Genomic DNA, 25,644 nt, shown 5'->3' with positions numbered 1-25,644 from the left:
CCCCCTGACTCTCTCGAATTTCTGACATGTTCTAGTTCTCCAGGTTTATGTTGTGCAGTTGATTTAACAAAGTTCTTCATGTATGTAAAGGTGTATGTAGAGAAACATTTACTCCTCATGAAGCATAGAGGTACATTACTTGACTCAACAAACCAGGTGACTTGGTTACATTCTGATAATCATTAATACTGCCTATTTCGCTGACCAAATCCCAGAATTGTTAGTCACTTTCACATTACCAGGTCAAAGTATTGCACACCCTCAATTTTAAATCCTTATTCATAAATATTTTCAGTTCACAACTATAGATGATCCACTTTTTCTTTATTAATGGCACATCAAAGTAGACTTTTATGTAATTTAGAATGCAATTAACATTGACTTGACTGTACAGCCTGTGTTTAAAATACCTTCAAATGCAACTTCTTATACTTCTGGCACAATTCCACTCTGATGACCTTGCCTCGAATAACAGGTGGTTTTGCTTTGTAAAACCTCACCATGGCTTGAGCGTCTGCACTGTTGTACATTTCCACAAATCCCTTAAAGCATATGCATAATACATACAGGTAAATATCTGGAAAATGCCAAAGGTTATTAATATCTTACATCACCAAATACAAGTAACAATACAGAATGTAATTCAACCAATGTAAATCACACCATACTGTACAACTGCCTACAGTATTTTAGACAGTAGGTTTATAAGCTGTAACATTGACAGTTAGATGACCATGATGGAAGAAATAAGTTGGGTTTGTATAGACAGTTTATTTCAAGCTTCAAAACCAAATGACCTATATGGAAATTTTAAATCATGCTTACTCACTAATGCTAGACTGAATCCATGCCAGTACCTGTAGCCAGTAATCAAAACCTTTAGACTCAAGGCTGAAAAGATCGCCTCCAAAATTTCAAATTCAATGCAGGAGCAAGAACTAACTTAAAAGATAACACACAGTCCAAATCTGCAGCTTTCTTTGAAGTTCAGTGGACGTAATCAGAATGGTATATCAAGCTGGCTGCACTTCAGATGGCCCTCCAGACATAATGCAATTGAAGAATTAACATGTGGCTGCATCATGCTCACAAGAAAAGAAATGGCTATCAAAGGCCAAGAAGGCAACTGGAACATCATTTAGTGGTAGTATCACATTTCTTCAGGAAAATTAAACTGTGTAGAGTGCAAAAGTCACCATGTGAGAAACTCCAAATGAGTGACTTGATGAGACAATGGAGAAATAAATGATACTTAAGCAGGTTAATTTCAAGAGCCATTGTCGTAGGACATGATTTTGATTATCATCACTCTCATTTCTTTTATTTTGGTTTTCAATGTGTAACATTACAGTAATAGTGAATTATTTTCCACTTCAGTCACCTACTCAACATGTCAAGTCTTTGCCATCGTTCAGCAAAGCCCCATCTACTCTACCAAAAATTGTAATATTAATTTGATAAAAGCTCTAATACAAGTATGAACACTAACCTATTTTCCAAACGTGTATCCTTGTGATAACACAGCATGTTTTAAGCTAGAGCCATTTACACACATTGATGTGACAAATAAAATTTTGCTTGATTTACTAAATTTTATTTAGTAAATCAGGCAAAAATTTGTGCTCAATCTAATCTATTGGATTTACAGCCATTCTGGATTAGAATCAAAATGTCTTGCCACACATATCTTTTTTATTTATTCATAGGATGTGCATACCATTAGCAAGTCCAACATTTGTTGCCTATCTTGAGAATGTGATGTGTAACCTTCTTGAAGGACTGCAATCCTTGTGATGGAGATTCACCCACAGTGCTGTTGAGTGGGGAGATGCAGGATTTAGCCCCTGTGTTGAAGCAGATAGCTATATATTTTCAAGTCAGGATGAAATGGAGAATTGACTGCTGGTTGACTCTGCTACTCTCACACATATGGGAAGTACTGTGGAATTAGCTTTTGCTGTGCAATTTTTAGATGGTACACAATGCAGACAGGAAGGACTGATGATGGAGAGGGCATATGTTCAGGCTGCTTTATCCTGGATGCTGTTGTTATGATGGAGCTGTGCTCTTCTAGGCACATGTGGGCAATTCTCATTTATAATTTGAAAAGGATTGTTATAATCACAGCATTAGATTGTTTCAGCTGCTGAACCTAAAAATTATCTTTTCTTGTAGATGAATGTTGGCCTTTGTTCTTCAACAAGCCTTTAAATGAGTTTGAACACAAATCTGAGATGGACTTTCACTAATTTATTAATCCTTTTGTAACCATGCAAGAGTGAGAGGGAGATGCAGAGGGTACTGTAGAATGTCATTGTTGTGCACCTTCTATCTGTAAATCATTTATGGGAATTGCGTGTCACTGCAAGGCCAACATTTAATGTCCATACTGATTTGTCCCTTAAGCTAAGTCGCTTGCTGCACCACTTCAGAGGATACAGTGCTTTGCTGTGGTCTGAAAGTGAATGTCAGGCAGACTGGGTAAGGATGGCAGATTGCCTTCTCTAAAGGACATCAGTGAACTAGATCAGTTTTTATGGCAAATTGGTTGTTTCACAGCTACCACCACTTCTGTTTCCACATTTTAAATTAAGAAAATCTGTGTAAATTCACCTGCTACTGTGGGTAGATTTGAATTTATTTCCATGAATGATTGGTGCAAGCCTCTCCGTGAGATTCAGCAACATAACCACTGTGTTACCGTATCAAATATATGACTCTTGATGCAGAGTTTCTTCTTTTCTTAGTTTAGGGGAGTATTCCGGGTAATACAGCAAGTCTGTTATGGCCTTTGTTACAGTGAAATTATTTGAAATAAAACTAATTAGCAGTTAATAGCCCTAGCCACAATGGTAAACTTGATTTAAATCAATGAAATTTCAATAAAATCAATGAATTTGCCATGTAACTCAATAACAAGGGTTGCTTTTTGACTAGCCACATATCAGATGGTAAACTTCCAGCTTCTTGTACAATCTAGATTGCTAAACTGCCTAAGATGAAGTCTAGTTTCTGCACTACACTTCTTTGTTAAGGTATGTAGACTGTTAATAAATGGATACTATCCTTTTATGCAATGATACAATAGATTCAATTCCAATTTAGTCAATCCTTGTGCTTACCTCACCCTTCCTTTTGATTAGCAAAATATTACTAATCTTCCCAAATAGTTCAGCAAGGTGGATTAAATCACCATTCTTACATCTGCCTGGCACCAAGTGACCAACGTAAACTACACGTCCAGGCTCTTCAGTTTTATTCTAGGAACAAAGAAAATGTCCAACAGTCAGAATGATAGCTGTAACAATGTAATGCTCTGCTGAATCTGTGCAGCATGCACTGCATGTAGCACAGTACTCATACTGCACAAAAGGCCAGTTATATTGTTCAGATCACACAGCACTACATAAATGGCAATATACCTGAAATATTGACATTCATTGATACTTTTTATACTTAAATACTTCCTCAAAAAATTCAGTTAAGGAGTTTACGCTTAAATCTTTCCTGCATATGACATCTTTGCAGTTAAACAGGCAGTTTACCACCTGCCCTCCCCAGTCCTGTCCACTTTACGGGTGCTGAGATATACAGTTATGGGAACTTATAAAGTATGATTTTCAATAGTTCACATGCACATTTATAGTGCATCATATTTATAGAAAGCAAATTTGCTTTTGTAAACAGTGCAGATAACTATAGAACGTGAGGCCTTGTGTTGACACTTTTGTGCCTTTTTCACATCATTGTATAATACTTCCAGCCATAAAAACATTGCCACTATCATAACCTAGATCTTGTACTATCGAAAATATGAGAAAGTTCCAGAAGTAACTAGTGGGGGGTGGGAGTGGGATGAAGAAGATAGAAGAAAATATTACAGTGATTTAGTTCATTCTGTCCCATACACGTCAATGCAGATTGTACAGTGAGTGCATTCGACAAAATTCATTTTAATGACAATTTTTGACATGTCTTGACCCAACAAAATAATAGTAACAGCCTCTCACTAACACAAATACACACTTCAATCCAGAGGCCATGGATTCTCAATTAAGGCAGTCTGAAAAGAGTACCTGGCACCTGTACTTACTCTGCATAAAAGGCCAGTTATCTTATAGAGAATGAATTTCTCTCTCTTTCCTGTTTAGAGGTTTGGGGAAATATTGTTAAATAGTTCAGCAAGCAATCTTGGCTGAGTAATAATGTTATAACCATAACACCTTATCACATCACATTATCATAACCAATACAATTCAATTAGGCAATTCCAAAAAGTGTGAGTATTTTGTAGCTAATGCAAGAGTCAATGTACAAAGATGAAGGTCAAGATGCTATAAAATAGGTCTAATCCGAAAAAGTAGCACGTTTGATCAAGTCTACTACTTGGAGAAAAGAAGTCCATCCAAGACCCCTTCTTCTACCACCCCTCTGAAGCTGAGCTGCAAAATTCCTTTGTCATAGCAAAGGAGTTCTGCTATTGTTGTAGTCAAGAACACAAAGTCAGACAAACTAGATTCAAATATATGTAAGGAACCAAATTTCAAAATTCTTGCAAGAATTATTTTCGATTGTTTGACCACATTTTATAAAGTAATACAACAAGGTTTCAAAAGCAGTTATTGGATCCAGTCATTGATACGATCCTTTTCCAAAAATATATAATTTATATAAAGACAAATGATACAAGTTTTGTCCTTCTCTAGAAGTTGAATAACTCAGTGCAGAGAAGCATGGGGACAAGCCATTCTGCCTCTTCAGCCTGCTCTGTCATTCACATAGTGCAAGTGAGTATAAGAAAAGGAAGATAAGACAGATGACTACATGGCTAAATAGCTGGTGCAGCAGAGAGGGCTTCAGGTTTTTGGATCATTGGGAACATCATATTAAAGTTGAATAAAATATTGGATAGATTGCATTTGGAGCATTGTGTACAGTTCTAGTCACCACACATTTAATTAATCATAGAACTTAAAAAGAGATATAGAATTATTTTATGTAAAAAAAATTAATTTGTGTCTTTTATCCCTGGGGTGGCAGCAGTGAGCAGCAGACGACACCAATCTCATGTGGAAGGGTCACACATAAAGTTTCCCCTGTGGAACTAATGCAGTCTCTCTCTGTTACTGAACAACTGAGGAATAATATGTCTTGCTATACCTGATTCATATGCCTCAGCCCATACAATTCTGCACTTGCCCAAATTTAGTATCAAGTTTTTCAACAGCAGCATCATTAAAACCTATAGGAGACTGGTTCTCAAGTAACATCTGATTCTCCGGACAATCCTCTTTCTGTTTCTTAATAGAAATAGAAAGAGAAAGAAACCATATTAGAATAGATAGAACTAGGTTTCAATTTCTGTTTTGCTTTTTTAACTTTTTAGGTTCCTACACATGTAGATTTAGCAGAGGACACTCTTCTAAAGTTTTAGACTGAGAAGCACCATTGCATTCAAGAAAATTAATCATGGCCCTGCTCCAAGCATCTTACGCACAACTGATTTTGACATACAGTAGAAAAACTGTGGAAGTGTTGCATTCTCTGGCAATCAAGATATTGTAAATTTGGGAAAACAAAATCAACAAAATATTAAAAAGGTCAAGGTTCATATTTGAGACTACAATGGTCTGATTAGGATATACAAAATGGAACAGCTGTATTTGAATTAAGTATTTCATACACAGCAGTAACTTTATTTTGGGGTTATCACAGTGTTGGCTGCAACACTTCTCTATTCACAATATCATTAGACAGCAGATTCTATATAAAGTTTTTACTCTTGGGTAGCTTCTAATCTGCAATTTTACACATTAAACATAGTTATGTCCCCTGTTAACATGCAGCCATCTGATATGTACATCTGTTTATGGATAATTCTCCAGGAGAAATTTTGAGACTTGTTTTATTCTAGTTAACATTTAAATCATTATTTCTAATGTCAATTCTGCAATATCTCCTCAGATGAATTTGTGAATGGGGCTATATGATCTTATATTATCTGGTGACCATGTCATGGAACTCTTTTTGGTCTGTATCTGATGACTTATGAATAGGTATTGAAATGCCTAGTCCTCAACAATAGTTTAGAGTACATTCTATATAATCTTTCATTTCCCACTCTACACCAATAACCTTGTTGAACTAAATTATTAAATCCAGTTGCATTGTTTTGTGAAACCCAAAATGTCACCAAGAAAATAAGCCAGCATCTGAGGAAGTAAAGGGTTAAGAAATTGTGACCGTACATATAACTAATGAAAAAGTACCACACACGCAAGCCCCTGACTCAAGACCAGGTGGTTGTCCTAAACAATGAGTGTGAGGTTTGTCTTAAAACAATGAGTGTGATGGTTGTCTTTGTATCTTAGGCTCCCCAAATGAAATTGGTGTAGCCGCATTGTTTAAGTGTGTGACAAGAACTGTATAAATGAATGCCTGCCCCTCTGTATTGTGGAGACCTCCGATAAAGACTCTGCATGAGTTAGGGGAGGATTCTCCCTGGCAGTATACTGCTAATAAACGCGTTTTAACAGAATTAATCCGTGGCACTATGTGATTTTGCAGCAGGCAGGAGTGGGAACTTAAAATTGCGATAACAATTTGGCGAGCCAGCCAGGAGTCCAAGATGAGGTCTCGGAAGCGGCGTGAGTGATCGATGGGCATAACAACTACCTGAGACGGAAGGGCCCACAAGGTAAGATTCACCTTGATCCCTTTCAAGAAGTCGGACACTTGATCGATCCCTTCGCTTATCGAATATCCTCTGACGGACTCCTCGCAAACCTGTCTGAGTGCCACAGGTAAGAGGAGGTTAGAGTCCTCCGGATAAATTATCTGAGGTTCGAGTCCTCGGAGTAATAACTGTAAGGGGTTTGAGCCCCCAGTTTTGGGTTTTAAGTTTTAAGTTTTGAGATTGGTTCTCCAACACTACCACCCTGCCTTAGACCGGTTCTTAAGAGGGGAAATCCCCCACGGGAAGGTCAGGAACCTGAAGTGGGTGAAGAGACCAATCTTATAGATAATTGTAGCAATTTGTACCTTACAGTCGAAAAATGAGAATAACTTCTGTAAATTATCAGCATGCCTCAATAAGAAATTGGGAAATGAAATATGGCCATTAGGGGGAACTTGGGCTGTGGATAAGCGTCTAAAGGCAGAAAAGGCGATTTGGGAATGCAATACAGGAGAAAAATGGAAAATATTAATGTCTACTTGGAGAAAAATGGCCAAAGACCTGACAAATAGATCTAAACAGAGTAGTTGGGAACATAATGCACGTAGAAGGGAGAGGGAAGGGGTAGACCAGGGAAAGAAGGAAAAACGTAGGAATAAAAATAGAGAAAACAAGGATAAAGTGGAGGTACCTCCTGACATGTCTGGCGTGCCCCTGTTGTTCCAAAGTAATGATATGAACAAAAATGAAGAGGATTGGATGGTCTGACCCACAGCCCCTATCTACCCCCCAATTTCACTGCCGCCCCCATATAATGTAACTAGTCCGCAAACCGTTCCGCTCTCACCACCAATGACTGCTAGCCAAGTCCCGTCCCAAGGACAATTCTGTGGCCCTATTGCGTCCCGAACTAGAAATCAGGTTAGACAGAGATTAAGTCCACATACGAATGGCTCTAAAGCCACAGATAAGCAACGGAACTTTTTGGTAGGGGACAGACCTTTAGTAGATCCTCAGTCGGACACCGATTATGACTCCGATTCTACCACTGATAATGACGACACTAAAGATCCCGACCCATCACCTATGTTGAATGAAGTAAAGGGAGCCAAGGCTGAAAGACATTTCCCCAATAGGAGTGTTCCCAATCCTGATCCAGCCCAAGCGAGCGCTAATCCTACGATCCAAATATACATCCCTTGGAAGTCTCAGGAGATGTGCCTAATCATGAGTCAGGCACCCAACCGTAAAAACAACCCGGAGGATTTTACTTGGGGATACATAATACCTCCATAGAAAGTAAAACGAACCCAGCGCCAGGTGAAATTTATGGGCACCCTTTTAAGTGCAACTGGGCGGCAGCTCACTCCTGAACGTATTACACCCATTATTGCTACCCCACCGCTCTCTACATCGAAGGGTACACGGGCCTTCTTAGTTTTAGTAAATTTCTGCAGACAATGGCTACCTAATGTGGCCCTCCTTACTAAGTACCTCACACCCCTGGCTTCAAGCCAGTCCGTAGAACCTTTTGAACTTACAGAGGAACAAAAGGAGGCCTTTGATAAGCTCAAACAGGCCCTTGCCAGCACCCCGGCCCTGGGATGCCCTCTATATGATCGCCCATTTCACCTTTTGTGAATGTTCTGGAGGACTGCACTACAGCCGTCCTTACTCAAACCCATGGGGATAGAAAAAGACCGGTGGCATATTACTCTACTTGGCTGGACCTGGTTGCTATGGGACTTCCGCCGTGCTCACAGATGCTTCCAGCAATCTACTCCCTGGTAACAGCAGCCTCCAATATAACCCTGTAACAGTCAGTGGTTGTTTATTCCTCCCATACTGAAACAGCACTCCTGACCTCCCATCAGACGCAATACCTTACCCAGGCCTGCTTAAACAGATATGAGGTAGCACTCCTGAATAACCCACTCCTCACTTTTGCATACTGCACCACCATTAACCCTGCCACCTTTCTAGAGGCCCCACCTGAGGATCTTGAAGATCCACCACGTGACTGTTTAATGCGAAACCACTTTTTGACTACACCCCGTCCGGACCTTTCCAATAAGGCCTTCCAGTCAGCAGACTTAAACCTGTATGTCGACGGTAGTTCTTCTGTTCCTGAACGGGGAATCCGCCTATGCGGCTACGCCATAGTAAATGACTCCAACATCGTGGAGTCTGCGTCTTTGCAGCCCCCAGTCTCTACCCAAAAAGCAGAACTCTTTCCCCTGACCAGAGCTTGTATTTTAGCCAAGGACAAAGTAGCTAATATCTTTACTGATTCCTGCTTTGCTTTTGGAATCGCCCATGATTTTGGCCAACTATGGACGCACAGGGGATTTCAGACCTCTACAGGTAGCCCCATACAGAATGCAGCTTACGTAAAGAACCTCCTCCAAGCCATCCTCCTCCCTAATAAATTAGCCATCATTAAATGCTCAGCTCACCTCTCAGATGCCTCCCTAGTAACACAAGGCAATAACAGGGCAGATGCAGAGGCTAAATTGGCACCAGGGGACTAATATCGTTTCAACTGTGGAAAAACAGGCAGTTGCTTATAAGCCAACAATAACAACGCAGGGCACCCCAGACATTGTCACTGTACAGCACTTACAGGGGGACGCCCCTGACTTAGAAAAACAAGTATGGAAGGCGCACGGGTATACGCACTCTGCGTCACATGGCCTCTGGACTACTCCAGTCAGTCAAGTATGTATACCTGATACCTTGTTACCAATTCTTATTGGCTACCTGCATTCTGACACCCACCTTGGCAAGGAGGGATTGAGTAACATTTTACTACGTACCTGGTGGCACCCCAGATTGGAGGAAGCAGCACAAGGCAAAATACAATCGTGTTTAATATGCCAACAAACCAGTGCTGGGAAAGGGGTGAGGTGCACCCCAGGCAAAACCCTCTTGCCAGGTGGTCCTTTTGAATGTATACAACATGATTTTATTGAATTACCGTGTGTACATTACTATAAGCACTGTCTTATTATTGTTGACGTATTTAGTAGATGGATTGAAGCTTTTCCAACCACCAACAATAAGGCCTCAACGGTGGTAAAGTTATTGCTTACAGAGATCATACCAAGGTTTGGGGTACCTGTTACGGACTCAGTGAAAGTCCCTTTAAGATAGAGAGTGTGTGTGTATGTGTGTGTGGGGCGTGCTTACGTCAATAGAAGATATAGGACGTAATGACGTTGTTGAAGAAGTTAGAAGAAGAAGAAGAGAGAGAGAGAGAGAAGGGAGAGAGACACCAGCCTGCTTGTTTTCTCTATCGATGGATGAGAAACAATAACTGTGTTTGCCACTGAAATCCATGTACGGAAGTTGGAAGTAATCCGGTGGAGTTCACTTTGTTGCTGACCTGTAGAAGGAAACAGGTATTTGTGTGTGGACGACCACGATTCGGATGCTTTTCGGGGTGAGGAAGTCACTACCGAGTAAACTGGAGTGTCGTTTGGGTTCCATCGTGGAACATTTGGATTTCGTATTTACTCTCTCTATGTTTCTCTACATCTACGTCTTATCTTCTGACAACGGTGGTTGTTGAAGAAGCCCTTGCTCATGTTTCACCTTATGGCTTGCGGAACTGAACTTTAAGAACCATTCCGGAACTGGGAGTTTTGGACTTTGCCACCCACACACACACACACGAAGAGTTTAGTTTTGGGGTTAACGTTCGAGGTTTAACATTTTTGAATTCTAACATACTGACATTTTTACTTTTATTTTACGTATTATCATAAGTAGTGATTAATAAAATAGTTTTTAACACTAAATCATGCTCAGTGTGTTTCTTTTGTTGCTGGTTCGTGACATACCCCAACAGATAAGTTCAGAAAATGGTCCCCACTTCATAGGGAAAATAAATAAGGAGTTGTGCGAGGCACTGCATATCGACCAACAGTTCCATTGCACCTAACACCCTCAGGCAGCAGGTATAGTAGAAGGAGCCAATGGCATCCTGAAGAATAAATTAACTAAATTAGTGTCAGAGACCAGTCTAAATTGGCTGAAGGTTCTCCCATTAGCTTTATACCACATGAGAATTACCCCCCACTCAGCCACCGGGGTGTTGGCTGCCGAAATTGTCTACGGACATCCGGGAAGAATCCCATGGGATGCTGACACCCAGCCTCCCACCAAGGTTGACCTTAACATCATGGGGAATGAACTACAAAGGTATTTCAGACAGCTAATGTCCCCTTTAAAGTTCCTTCATTCACAGGTGGAGAGTGCCTTTAAACCACGGGAAGGACAGGATGTGGAGTTGCCTGACCTGGAAATTGGAGATTCAGTACTGATAAGAGATTGGGAGCGCCCTAAATTGGGACCTCGGTGGAAAGTCCCCTTCCAGATACTACTCCAAACTCCTACAGCTGTGAAAGTACAGGGCCAGGAATGCTGGATTCATCTGAGTGACTGTAAATGATCGCCACTGGAAGGAAAATGATGTTTCTTAGATTTGGACTCCTTACCACTACTGGTACTCTTGCATTGGCATTACAGGAAAATTTGTTTTATAAAACACATATGCAGCTACATGGAAATCACACCGTTTGCCACCCCCTGGCAAAATCAGTGTAAGGTCTTTTTGTAGCCACACCAAGTTGGAGCCCCAGGTCTCTCTTAAAATACGAATATTCAGAAACAAAGTGTATTGGGCAGAAGGGACCTTACGGGAGGGTGTTGCCGGGTAAATGTTTGCAAAGAACAATAACAGATCCCAGTAGCACAACTAGCTACCAATCCTTCCCCTGCTTTGACGGTAAAGGGTGGGGTTGTGGGATAGTGATCGTACAGCACACAATATCATCTGCCACCACCACCTGTATAGAGAGAATATGTGAATTTAGGGGAGGGTGGTTTGGGTGCGAGTGTGCCACCACTAGGTCTGTTAAATTACTTGCAGGGGAGCGATGGGTTTGTGGGGAAGGGAACGGAACCCATGTGAAATTGTCTAATGTCTCTTTGGAATGGCTAACCAGGGAAAATTATCTGAGAAATCATGGAAGGAATGTTACTAGAATCTCTTTGTATTCTCAGATGCCCAGTCCACAGCAAACAGGTAACGTAACCTGTTACTGGGTCAAGGAAAGGTACGTGTTCCTTTTCAATGGTACTTATACTAGTGCCTCCCCCACTCTGACAGCCTTGTTTGCAATAGGAACGACTGGGCCAGTCACGGTCTCCTGTCCCCAGAAGGCTCATGTCCGATGAAGACTCGTGGCGCGGTCAGTAGGTGAGAAGTTCTGTGAAGAATGGAAGGATCCTGTTAAGATGGGCTCCCCCTTATCGTCATAAGGCCATGGGTTTCTGAGTACTCTCTCTCTGGGGGGGTTCAGCAGGAACTATAGCCGCAAAAGACCAGAACTACCTTATTTGTGGACTGACCGTACTGGGAAACAGTACCATAAAGGGCCTGGAGGCAGTGAACCAGGAAATGGCAGAACTTCGACTCTATGCCCAACAGACCCGGTATGCTGTGGACTACCAGTTGGCTCAGCAAGGAGGAGTATGTGCCATAGTAGGGGACAAACGTGTCACCAATGTTAGGGATGAGTCCTACAACATTTCCCAGGACATTCAGAAGCAATTAGATAGTTTTAGGCAGGGACCTGCAGGAGGGGAGGGTTGGTTGAGGTGGCTATTAGGAGGATCATTGACATCATACCTGCTGCATGGAGTAGTAGTGTTAATCGTTATTATTATAGTATGCTGTGTGGTGCTGACCTGTTTAAATACTTGTTGCAAGGTCTTTATAATAAGCTCTCGACCCCGTTCTCAGCACCCCTCTAGGTTATCATGATAATGATAATAGCAGGGAATGAGGAAGTAAAGGGTTAAGAAATTGTGACCGTACATATAACTAATGAAAAAATACCACGCATGCAAGCCCCTGACTCAAGACCAGGTGGTTGTCCTAAACAATGATTGTGAGGTTTGTCTTAAAACAATGAGTGTGATGGTTATCTGTGTACCTTAGGCTCCCTAAATGAAATTGGTGTAGCCGCATTGTTTAAGTGTGTGACAAGGACTGTATAAATTAATGCCTGCCCCTCTGTATTGTGGAGACCTCCGATAAAGACTCTGCATGAGAGCTAGAGGAGAATTTTCCCTGGCAGTATACTGCTAATAAAAGCATTTTAACAGAATTAATCCGTGGCACAGTGTGATTTTGCAGCAGGCAGGAGTGGGAACTTAAAATTGGGATAACACATCCATTACCTTCAAAGATATTGGTTCTTGTAGATCCATTTCTGCAACAGCTTGATTTTCAGTTGTTTCTATTGCCTCCTTGGCTTCGTACTGCGTATCCTCTAGTTCAGCCTCATCGTCATCTGATTCATACTTTTCCATTAGATCTTCAAGTTCTGTGTCACTCTCTAAAAATGGAATAGGAGTTTCCTCTCGAACTTTCTCTGATTTCATTTCTACATCATTGTTCAGTTCAGGATCCTTTATGTCCTTGGAGATACAGCTTTTGTAATGTTCCCATTCTGCACTCTCTATAGCATCATCATTTTCCCATTCTCTTTCTCTGCTCTCAGATCTTTCTCCTTCCCCCCTCTCACTGCCACTTCCCCACTCTCCTCTCTCACTGCCACTTCTCCATTCCCCTCTCTCACTGCTGCCTCCCCATTCACCCCTCTCGCTACTGCCTCCCCACTCACCCTTCTCGCTGCTGTCTCCCCATTCGCCCCACTCACTGTCACTTCTCCACTCACCCCTCTCGCTGCCTCCTCTCCACTCCCTTCTCTCACTGCTGCCTCCCCACTCGCCACCGCTTTTCCACTCGCCCCTCTCACTGCTGCCTCCCCACTCCCCCCTCTCACTGCTGACTCCCCACGCTCCCCTCTCATTGCTAACTCCCCATGCTCCCTCTACTCTCTCGCTACCCCTTACCCACATGGCTCTCTCACTGCTGCCTCCCTGGACTCCACTTTCACTACTGTCTCTTCGTTCTCTTCTCTCACTACAGGCTCTCCATTCCCCAATCTCACCACTGTCCCCATGGTCTCCTCTTTCACTACTGCTTCTCTGTTCTTCTCTTTCAACACTACCTCTTTGCTGCCCCCTTTCATGACTAGTTCTGCGCTCTCTCTCACAACCATCCCACGGCTCATCTCTTTCAAAGCTATCCCTCCACATTAACCTTTCTGGATCACCCCTCTGCAATCTTCTCATGCGCCTTTGGCGCTCCATTATTTCATGACTTAGCCCATGCACCCTTTCACGGTTTCTTGGCTGCATTGTCTCATTGCCTCCAGTACTTTTCCACTCTGCTGCTTCATTGCTTTCATCAGAGCTCTTCGACTCTTCCCTCTCACTACTTTCAGAGCTCTTTCTCTCTCTTTCAGATGTCAGGTGCTTCTTCAAATTATCAGGTTTATCCTTCAAGATAGGGCCGAGAAAACATTCTCTTGTACTGAAAGGGAAAACAAAATTTTTGCACCCAGAATAACACTATCTTGTTTAGACTGTAATTCATTCTCAATCACCTACCCAAAGAAACACTTTCATAATCATTTCGCAAATGCACTTCAGTTAGCAACATCTATAGCCAAGCTGCGGATGTCAGTGCAACTTTGCATTTGACTCAACAGTGAACAATGGAAGTTATATCTTTTCTCTTTCACAATTGTTTGTTCCATCTTTGCATGGAAAACTCATGGGCTAAACCATGCAAACTGTGACTGACATTTCCAAAGGGAGCAGCCATTCAGCTGCTCCCAAACAAGTCCTGCAATTACTGAGTGACAGATGCCAACACATTTATCACTCAGCTCCACGTGGAGTCCAATGGCGGAGGCCAATCTTGCTAGAATTCTCCAGCATCATGCTGAGGAATCAGCTTTTCCAATCCTGCACCAGGATCGTAAACACTATTCATTTAGATGGGGATTCTCAACTCAGAATGGCAAAGGTATGCATTTCACTTTAGTTCAATGTTTTTATTGCTATTGATCTGCAAGCTTCTTTTTATTGAACTTTATCTTTTCAACTTATTAAAAGTGATGTAAATAATTTTAATATAACATTTAGTTGTTCCCAAATATCAGAAGCATTCAAGACCTAAAGCAAACCATGTGGGTTTTGAAACAAGAGAAATCTCTGCCCTAACTTTGCCTCCTGTCAAAGATTTCTGGGAGTAGTGCCTCAGGACTACAGTGCTAAGCCTTGCTTATGTCTAACCACACAACTCACAGACACAGAAGCTAGAAAGATGACCCTTCACAAGCAAGGGTGAGCTTGTAAGATCCATGGACAGGGGACCGAATTGAACTTGATCCAGCCCATACTTTTTGGTGTATGCTTTTATGAGCACAGACTGCCCTTCACTAATTCTCTCAAGTCATTATTCTTCCATTGTACAATGTGTATGAGCAGGCCATTCAGGTAATAACCATTCCACACTGGGATCTGCAAAACAGCTGGAAAGGCTAATGGTTAGGTTTGGATTACCTGCACTTCATGCTTAATCAGGCAAAGGAAGGAAGTGAAAAATAAACAGCACTGTATGCCACTACTGAGAAAAATCTTAACTTTATATTTATTATATTAAATCAATGGCAATTATCTTCAATTCTTTTAGTTATGTTCAAGGCAAATGTATAATGTGAATCTGGATAAACACAAAACTATTTTATTTACCTCATATCAGCCTGATTTACTTTATTCAACATTTCTTCAATCTTTGCAGACGGTTTCTGGAAAAAAATGTCAGCCGTGAAGTTTTATGACTATCACAAAAAAAATTCTGAAATCCATGATTTTTTCATTTTATATTTGCATGTTATATTTACAATGCAAGTAGGTTAATTGGATCCAAAATTGGCTTGGCATAGGAGGCAGAGGAGAGTGGTGGAAGGATGCTTTTCGGATCAGAAGTCTGTGACCAGTGGTGTACTGCAGCGATTGGTGCTGGAACCCTTATTGTTTGTGATATATACTAACAACTGATGTGGCCGTAGGAGGTATGATTAGCAAGTCTGTAGATGACACAAAAGTTTATGGTGTTGTGAATAGTGAGGAAGGTTGTCTAAGGCTACAGCAGAAGATAGATCAGATGGAAAGATGGGTGGAACATTGGCAGATTGAACTTAATCTCGACAAGGGCAAGGTGATGCTTTTTGGGAAGTCAAATTGGGGTCTGGTATGTACAGTAAATGGCAAGGTGCTAAGGAATGTTGATGAACATAGGGACCCTGGGGTTCAATCCACAGTTCCCTGAAGATGGCAACGCAGGTAGATAGGGTAGTGAAGAAGGCAAGTGGCATGCTTGCCTTCATAGGTCGGAACAAAGAATATAAAAGTTGGGATGTTGCAAAACACTGTTAGATCTCACTTGGAGTATGATGTTCAGTTTTGATTGCCACACTATTTAGGCAGGCACTTGAATAGGCAAGGCATAAAAGGATACAGATCCAATGTGGGCAAATGGGATTAGTGTCGTTGGGCAAAAAGATCGTTATGGATGTGGTGGGCCAAAAGGCCCGTTTCTGTGCTGTACAAATCCATGACTCAGTGAGTAGTATTTTCTAATATTTGATCTCTTTCAATTAACAAAATGCAATGAAAATATATCAGAGTATACAGAAAATTAGACACAAATACAGCTACAGTTACGCACCTTTAACAATGGTTGAATTTGAGCAGAGGATATTTCTGCAGACAGTAATCTACCATAGAACAAAGGTTTTTTCTTGAAGTGTTCAATTATGTTATTGCAGGCCATCTCTGAATCCATTTTCAAGAAAGCCTGTTAATTTATAATAAAACAGATCACAAGTGAACTACAATTATTTATCCCTTACAACAGCAAGATATTAAAAGGTATATTTCTTATCAAATTCCTCCTTTACTGAGTATGCTTTACACATCACACAGTTAAAATTTAGGAGCAATGACCCAATAGTTATTATGGAAGCTTAATCAACTTTACAGTATGGTACCATCATACACATTACATCATTGAGCATGTCCTACACTTAGTAAGCTGCCACTGTGCAGTTGGATTTAACAAGGTTATTATCTTTTCTCTCATGCCTGCTGATACATGGAATGATCCCTGTCTTCCTTTTACATCAAGCCAATCAAACTCCAAGTTCTCTACACAAAAGTGTCTGAGCATATCACTAGCAAATGGATAATTCCATACTAGAGGAGAAGCTGGAAATGATGGAAGTGCACAACTAAACTACACTTTTAGGCTATGAATTACAGGCTAGAGCTTTCATTTACCCTTACAGTGGCTGATTCCAGTTGTCTCTATTTTCTATATTTTGAAAGGCAGATACACTATTTTTTTTCTCTCTGGACATTCAAAGACTACAGAAACAGCAGCAAACTGTTGCAAGCGTTGGACTATTGGAGCAGTTAGTTATTCTAGGCATAACGAGAATCAAGACAGGAGCAGTTACTCTACTAGGAGTATTCTATATGCCCCCAGGTAGCGGTAGAGATATAGAGGAGCAGATTGGCAGGCAGTGTTTGGAGAGAAGCAAAAATAACAGGGTTGTTATAATGGGAGACTTCAACTTCCCAAATATAGACTGGAACCTGCTTAGTGCCAAAGGTTTAGATAGGACGGAATTTGTTAAATGTGTCCAGGAGGGATTCCTGACACAGTATGTCGACAGGCCGACTAGAGGGAATGCCATGCTAGATCTAGTTTTAGGAAATGAACCGGGACAGGTGAAGGATCTATTGGTGGGTGAGCATTTGGGGGACAGTGACCATTGCTCCATAACCTTTAAAATTGTCATGGACAGGGACAGGTGCAGAGAGGACAAGAAGATATTTAATTGGGGAAGGGCGAACTATGAGGCTATAAGGAGAGAACTTGGGAGTGTAAAGTGGGATGTCCTTTTTGAAGGGAAATGTACCATGGAGATGTGGTCGATGTTCAGGGATCTTATGCAGGATGTTAGGGATAAATATGTCCCGGTGAGGCAGAGAAGGAATGGCAGGATGAAGGAACCGTGGGTGACGAGAGAAGTGGAACGACTAGTTAGGGAGAAGGAGGTAGCATACATAAGGTATAAGCAGCAAGGTTCAGACAGGGCCCGTGAGGAATATAGAGTAGCGAGGAAGGAACTTAAGGGCTGAGGAGAGCTAGAAGGGGACATGAAAAGGCATTGGCTAGTAGGATTAAGGAAAATCCCAAGGCCTTTTTCACGTACGTGAAGGGTAGGAGGATGGCTAGGGTAAAGGTAGGTCTGATTAAAGACAAAGGTGGGAGAACGTGCCTGGAGGCGGCAGAAGTGGGAGAGGTTCTCAATGAATACTTCTCTTCGGTATTCACCAAGGAGAGGGGTCTTGATGACGCGGAAGGGAGTGCTGGTAAGGGTAATGTTCTGGAGGGTGTAGATATCAAGAGAGAGGATGTGTTGAAGTTGTTAAATAATATCAAGACAGATAATTCTCCGGGGCCTGATGGGATTTTCCCCAGGCTGCTTCGAGAGGCGAGGGAGGAGACTGTTGAACCGCTGGTAAGGATCTTTGAGTCCTCGTTGTCCACGGGGATGGTGCTGCAGGATTGGAGGGTGGCGAATGTTGTCCCCTTGTTCAAAAAAGGTAGTAGGGATAGTCCAGGGAATTACAGACCAGTGAGCCTTACGTTTGTGGCGGGTAAGCTGTTAGAAAGGATTCTAAGGGATAGGATCTATGAACACCTGGAGAATCATGGACTGATTAGGGACAGTCAGCATGGCTTTGTGAAGGGAAGATCTTACCTCACAAGCCTGATAGGGTTCTTTGAGGAGGTGACCAGGAAGATTGATGAGGGTAGTGCGGTGGATGTGGTCTATGTGGATTTTAGTAAGGCATTTGATAAGGTTCCTCATGGTAGGCTTCTTCAGAAGGTCAGAGACCAAGGGATCCAGGGAAGCTTGGCTGTGTGGATTAGGAATTGGCTTGCCTGTAGAAAGCAGAGGGTTGTGGTGGAAGGAGTGCCCTCGGATTGGAGGGCAGTGACTAGTGGTGTCCCGCAGGGATCGGTTCTGGGACCTCTACTTTTTGTGATATTTATAGATGACTTAGATGAGGGGGTGGAAGGCTGGGTTAGTAAGTTTGCGGGTGACACTAAGATCGGCGGTGTTGTGGATAGTGTGGAGGGCTGTCGGAACTTACAGAGGGATATTGATAGGATGCAGAGCTGGGCTGACAAGTGGCAGATGGAGTTCAATCTGGAGAAGTGTGAGGTGGTACACTTTGGAAGGACAAACTCCAGGGCAGAGTACAAGGTAAACGGCAAAGTACTTGGCAGTGTGGAGGAGCAGAGGGATCTGGGGGTTCATATTCACAGTTCACTGAAAGTTGCCTCACAGGTGGATAGAGCAGTTAAGAAGGCCTATGGGATGTTAGCTTTCATAAATCGTGGGATTGAGTTTAAGAGCCGCGAAGTGATGATGCAGCTTTACAAAACTCTAGTTAGACCACACTTAGAGTACTGTGTTCAGTTTTGGTTGCCGCATTATAGGAAGGATGTGGAGGCGTTGGAGAGGGTGCAGAGGAGATTTACCAGGATGCTGCCTGGATTAGAGCATATGGAATATGAGCATAGGTTTAAGGTGCTAGGGCTTTATTCACTGGAAAGGAGGAGGATGAGAGGAGACATGATAGAGGTATATAAAATATTGAGACGAATAAATAGAGTAGACAGCCAGCGCCTCCTTCCCAGGGCACCAATGCTCAAGACGAGAGGGCATGGCTTTAAGGTTATGGGTGGGAGGTTCAGGGGAGGTGTCAGGGGGAGGTTTTTCACCCAGAGAGTGGTTGGTTCATGGAATGCACTGCCTGGGGTGGTGGTGGAGGCAGATACATTGGACAGGTTCAAGAGTTTGTTGGATAGGCACATGAAGGAATGTGAGATAGAGGGATATGCGGGAGGAAAGGGTTAGATAGTGTGAGGGTGGTTTGATGGACAGCACAACATGGTGGGCCGAAGGGCCTGTTTTGTGTTGTATGGTTCTATGGTTCAGATTTTAAATAAATGTAGAAAATAACAAATAAAAACAATTTCCTGGAGGAACAGTGCATTTTGGTTAGTTCCTGACATTAAACAAAATCAAGTATTGGAGAAACATTCCTCACTTTTGTAAGAGGACAGAAGGATGAAAAGCACGACATGGAAAAGAGCTGGGGACAGCAGACTTTTAATTAAGGAGAGAGAAAACAAGACAAAATAGTTTTTTTGAAAATAATCCCCATTGGATGACAGGTGGCACCAAAAGATGCATTTCCAGTACAACAATATAAACAATGAAGAAGTGACCAAGAGCTTGTGAAGCTGAAGGCAGGAATCGAGAGTATATAGTTTGAAAAGATTATTCAAGTGAGCTACAACAAGCATACAGTGGAAACAGCACACAGACATGGAGAATAAAGAACCAGGTAAAGAGAAAGTAATGGGATCTTCTGAAACAGTAACTCATGCCACAAAATGTTTAGAAATATTTGGAGTTTGTGAATTAAATAATAGTACTGCATGGGAGGCTACCATTCAGCCCATCTAGACTGCACCAGCTATGTTGAAGACCAAACTGGTCCCACTTACCTGTCCTTTCACTGTATCCCAGCAATCCTTTTATCTTTCAAGAATTTACCCAATTTTTGTTTGAAGGCTTCTAATGAATCTATATCCTTTATCCTATATCCTCAAGCAATGAATTCTCAATCCTAACACTCTTTATATTAAAAAAAATCTTCCTTTCATTGTGATTCTCTTGCCAATTGCCTAAAATCTGTTTTTCATTAAAAACTCCTCAGCCACTAAAAAAAACCAGAATATTTTATTCTAAACCATGATTTCAAATAGTTCCAGTACATTTTCCCATAGCTTTTGCTGTCTAAGATAGATAACCACATCTGTACTCCATCATTACTTGATCTAATCTAACAGTTACATAATGTCAAGCCACACAATACAGACAGAATTCTTTCTCTGAGCTAACTTTAAAATATAAAAAGACTGTTACATTACCTTTTCCCCCACTTTTAGGTACTTGAGTACTCTTCCAAAAGTAGAACCAAGTCTCACAGTATCAAAGTCTGAAAAACCAGATGAAGGCAGATTGCCAAGTACCACAATTCTACTATGTGGGTCTTTCTAGAGGAGACAATGTTAAAAAATAGTGAGAGGTGGAACACACACAAAACGCTGAAGGAACTTAGCAGGTCAGACAGCATCTATGGAGAGAAATGAGAGGTAGTTTATTTTAAATGCTGAATCTTATAATGATGCATTACTACTGAACATAAGTGTTACAATCACTGGCCCAGTACTTTATCAAAAGGGAAAAGGCATGGTGTGAGAGAGGTGGGGCTGGGGAGAGTGATTTGTGCTCAAAGCGAGGAAAAAAAATCAGAGTATAAGAACCTACAATATACAACCATTTGTTTCACTGGTTAAATCAACAACATAATTAACAACAATCTTAGAACAGCTCATCACTCGTTCTCTAACAGGAAATAAGTAACACAGAGAAGCTAGAGCACTCATTATTTGGGATTAGATTGGCATCACCTGAACATGCATGCAACTCCTTTCATAAATTCTTGTCACATCATCAGACAGAGGACTGAGTAATTCAAAAGTGGCATGATGGAGCAGCAGTCTGTGCTGCTGCCTCACAGCTCCAGGGGGACTAGGTTCAATCTTGACGTTGGGTGCTTTCTGTGCCGATTTTGTACCTTACCTCAGTAATTGTGTGGGTTTTTCCTGCATGATCCAGTTTCCTCCCCCATCCCAAACATATGCCAGTGAGTTAACTGGCCACTGTAAATTACCCCTTAGTGGAGACTAATAGCAAAAAAAAAGAACCAAAGGGGAGTTGATAAGCAGGTGTAAGAGAGAATAAGTTGCAGAGGTACAGGGAATGAGGGAGAGAGGAAATAGGATAAGAAAGACGCCATTATGCCAGGAAGAGTGCAGAGGAGATTTACAAGTACGTTGCTGGGACTCAAGGGGCTGAGTCATGGAGAGAGGTTGCGCAGGTTGGGACTTTTTTCATTATAGAGTGTAGGAGAATGAGGGGTGATCTTATAGAGGTATACAAAATTATGAGGGACGTAGATAGGGTGAATGTGCACAGTTTTTTCCCCCCAGGGTTGGGGAATGAAGAACCAGAGGACACAGGTTTAAGGTGAGAAGGGAGAGATTTAATAGGAACCTGAGAGGCAACTTTTTCACCCAGGGAGTGGTCAGTATATGGAATGAGCTGTCAGAGGAACTGGTTGAGGCAGGTACATTAACAACACTTAAAAGGTGCTTGGACTCGTACATGGATAGGAAAGGTTTAGAGGGATATGGGTCAAACCAGGCAAATGGGACTAGCTTAGATGGAAATCTTGATTGGCATGGATTCATTGGGCCGAAGGCCCTGTTTCCATGCTATGTGACTTTATGACTATTAGGATTTCTCCCCTGGAATCCAGCATAGATCTAATGGTCTTGTCCTGTGTTGATATAAGCACAAGATAAGAGAGAATAACATCAATCAGTTAAAACAAAATACTCGGAAGATGGGAGGTGCCAAAACAGTAGTCAGATTCAGTAACACACTTCCACTTAAACTGTTCTTTAAATGAAATGAGTATCATTCTCGAGTGTACAGTGATCAAAAATGAAATAGAATTTCACAATATCTACCAAAAGTCTTTTGCCAGTTTCTTCATATTTTGGACTCTATCATAATGAATTTGAGCAGCCCAATATTGTATTTCTAAGAATTACATGTACATTAGAATTAAATTAACACTGACCAGGCTTTCTCGTTTGCTTGGCATAGGAATATCTGAAAATAAACCACAGAAACATTTCTATGAAGCTTGCTTTCAATGCAATATTTACAGAAATTAACTCAAAGACTTTAGCATATTTACTGCAAATCAATGTCTTCTTAGCTAAAGACAGAAAATTAACCAAGAGTTCAAATACACTTAAATAGATTAATTTTCTCTTCCCTACTGTTTTCATGCCTTGTTATACAATAGACAGTAACAGGTGCTTACCTTTGATTTTGCATGTTAACGGGTGATTCTATTACAAATTCAGTATAAAGGTATAAGGAGCAGTCACAGTAAAACAATAATCTATCATTTCCAACAATATATGAAATTTGTAAGGATAACAGAAGATTAAGTAAAGCTTTCAAGCTATTAAGGGAAAATAATAAGGTAAATACAAATGATAAAAGAGCAGTGGATGTTTTTATATTATAATTGTTTTTTCTTGTAAAAATTATGTATAATTTATGCATAATTTATGTTTTTCCTGTGGATGTTGCTTATATGATGCTATGTGCCTGTGATGATGCTGCAAGTAAGTTTTCATTGCACCTGTGCATCCATTTCCTTGGGCATATAATAATAAATTTGACTTTGACTTTGTATACATGGATTTTAGTGAGGCATTTGACAAGGTCCCAGATGGCAGGCTCATCCAAAAAATTAAGACGTATGGGATCCATGGTGATAGCTGATTGGATCCAAAATTGGCTTGCCCATAGAAGGGTAGTGGTGGATGGGTCTTATTCTGGATGGAAGTCTGTGACTAGTGGTGTTCTGCAGGGATCTGTACTGTGACCTATGTTGTTTGTCATATATATCTATATCTATCTATCTATATCTATCTATATCTATATATATCTATCTCTCTATATCTCTCTCTCTCTCTCTTTGATTTGAATGAAAATGGGTGAGTAAGTTTGCAGATGACAGAAAGATTGGTGGCGTTGTGGATTGCATAGAAGATTGCCAAAGGATACAGCAGGATATAGATCAGTTGCAGATATGGGTGGAGAAGTGGCAGATGGAGTTTAATCCGGGCAAGTGTGAGGTGTTGCACTTTAGGAGATACAGCATAAAGGGAGAGTACACAATTAATGGCAGGATCTTTAGAAGTATTGATGAACAGAGGGATCTTGGGGTCCAGGCACACAGCTCCCTAAAAGTGGCCGCAGAGGTTGATAGGGTTGTAAAGAAGGCGTATGGTACGCTTGCCTTCATTAGTCAAGGCACTGAGTTTAAAAGCCAGGAAATTATGTTACAGCTTTATAAAACTCTGGTTAGGCCACATTTAGAGTATTAGGTTCAATTCTGGTCACCTCGTTGTAAGAAAGATGTGAGTACAGAGGAAGTTTACCAGGATGCTGCCTGGTTTGGAGGACATATGCTATGAGGAGAGGTTGGACAAACTGGGGCTGAGTGGAGACTTGATAGAAATTTATAAAATTATGCAAGGCATAGATAGAGTACATAGCCAGTTTCTTTTTTCCCAGGATTGAAATGTCTAATACTAGAGGGCATGTATCTAAGGTGAGAGGGGGAAAATACAAAGGAGATGTGCAAGTCAAGTTTTTTTTAAACAGAGAGAGTGGTGGGGGCCTGGAATGCACTGCCAGGGGTGGTGGTAGAGGCAGATAGCATAGGAATGATTAAGAGACTCTTAGGTAGGTACATAAATATGCAGAGAAGGAAAGGATATGGTCAATGTGTGGGGAAAAGGGATTAGATTAGTTAAGAGTCATTGATTTAATTAGTTCAGCACAACATTGTGGGCCAAGGGGCCTATCCCATGCTACACTGTTCTATGATATCGTCGCTTAATAAATCTGGATCTGGGGGCAGAATCGAAAGACTAGAAGCCAGACTTCTCAGAAGTTAGGTAACGCTCCTACATATTAAAACAGTTTTCCATAAATGACAAGAGACAACACTTAACGTTAAATCTGAAACATAGATTTCCATTAGCCAGAAATATAAAGGGATAAAAAGGGATCTGAGGCATATGATATCCCTGAATAGGAAAGGCTTGAGAAGCAAAATAGCTTAATCCTATTCCTCTGTTCCCTAGACAAAGTACAACAAATATAAATAAAGGTAGCAGCTTCCAGACACTTACAAGAGAAAGTGCTAAACTGATGAGAAAAGGACAAAAGAAAATACTGAAACTAAGATACCTACCAAAATCAAATGAAAGAACAAACTGCTGTGCAAGGGCCACATTACCACTTAGGAGAATAGGTAAGGATCTCCCCTAGTGAAACAGCTGCATTTAGAGGTATGCTGAATAATCGATAAAACTAAAATAATATGAGAAACAAAACTGCAAGTGTTCATCATCAGTAGCATAATTCAGTTTAATTTTACCTGCATTGCTTTTCATCTTCACCTTTTTTTTGAGTACAACAGTTGTAACCTTGTCTTTCTCAACTAGATTTTTCCTACATGCAACCAAAAAAATATAGCTTTAATGTATTTTAATAACATTACTTTAGTAATTGAGTATCATACACAAATTATAGAGAGCACCAACTTTTAAAGTTTACAAAACTAATTATATATTACTTTTAAATTAATAACTAACTTAACTCTAATTACTTAGGTTATGTAGAAACTGGCAAGACCACTAACTGTTAATCCTCCTTCAAAACTTAGATAAAATTTAGTTGTGACCACATTCACAAAAATTCTTGGCTTTAGTTTTCATTGTAATTCAATTACCTTGGTTTCGACTTACTTCTTAGTTAAAATGGAATGATTAAATAATTACAGTGGTTCAAAGTAACTAAAATATTACTTAATAATGTGGGAGATTTATATGAAAGAAACTTCTATATCTGAAACATCACCTTTTGAGAAGACAAAAAGGTAAAATATTCTAGATACCAGAATTCTGAAATATAAACAACAAAAAAACTCACTCAGAAGATCTGACAGCATTTGTGGAGAAGGAAGCAATTATTTCAAGTTTGTGACCTTCCATCAGAAACAGAAAACATTACGGATGTTAGCAGGTTCAAATACAATTACAAGTACTATACAGCAAAGGCTGAGGTATGTAGAGGCAGAGAGGGAGGAAGTGGAAAACAAAAAACAGAGCTTCCCTCTTGTCCTTACTTCCTCTGCCCTGCTGCATACCACTTTCCCTGAAGTTGTAC

The 25,644-nt window shown here is 40.9% G+C and overlaps 1 protein-coding gene across 1 annotated transcript in view; it reads right to left on the bottom strand.

Moving 5' to 3' along the window:
* Positions 1-25,644, bottom strand: part of LOC127569204 (uncharacterized) — a 58,401-nt gene that overhangs the window by 16,474 nt on the left and 16,283 nt on the right. Inside the window, exons 5-12 of the mRNA XM_052013609.1 lie at positions 24,854-24,927; positions 22,466-22,497; positions 20,685-20,810; positions 16,332-16,460; positions 15,353-15,408; positions 12,926-14,126; positions 3,123-3,260; positions 411-542 (exon numbers count right to left, since the gene is read on the bottom strand). Coding sequence (XP_051869569.1) covers positions 411-542; positions 3,123-3,260; positions 12,926-14,126; positions 15,353-15,408; positions 16,332-16,460; positions 20,685-20,810; positions 22,466-22,497; positions 24,854-24,927 — 1,888 coding nt within the window. The remainder of the gene's footprint in view (positions 1-410; positions 543-3,122; positions 3,261-12,925; positions 14,127-15,352; positions 15,409-16,331; positions 16,461-20,684; positions 20,811-22,465; positions 22,498-24,853; positions 24,928-25,644) is intronic.

Source organism: Pristis pectinata, chromosome 4 (assembly GCF_009764475.1).
Source record: "Pristis pectinata isolate sPriPec2 chromosome 4, sPriPec2.1.pri, whole genome shotgun sequence".
Taxonomy (NCBI): domain Eukaryota; kingdom Metazoa; phylum Chordata; class Chondrichthyes; order Rhinopristiformes; family Pristidae; genus Pristis; species Pristis pectinata.
Note: the sequence above shows the minus strand (reverse complement) of the source record. Positions and strands in the feature narration are given on the sequence as shown.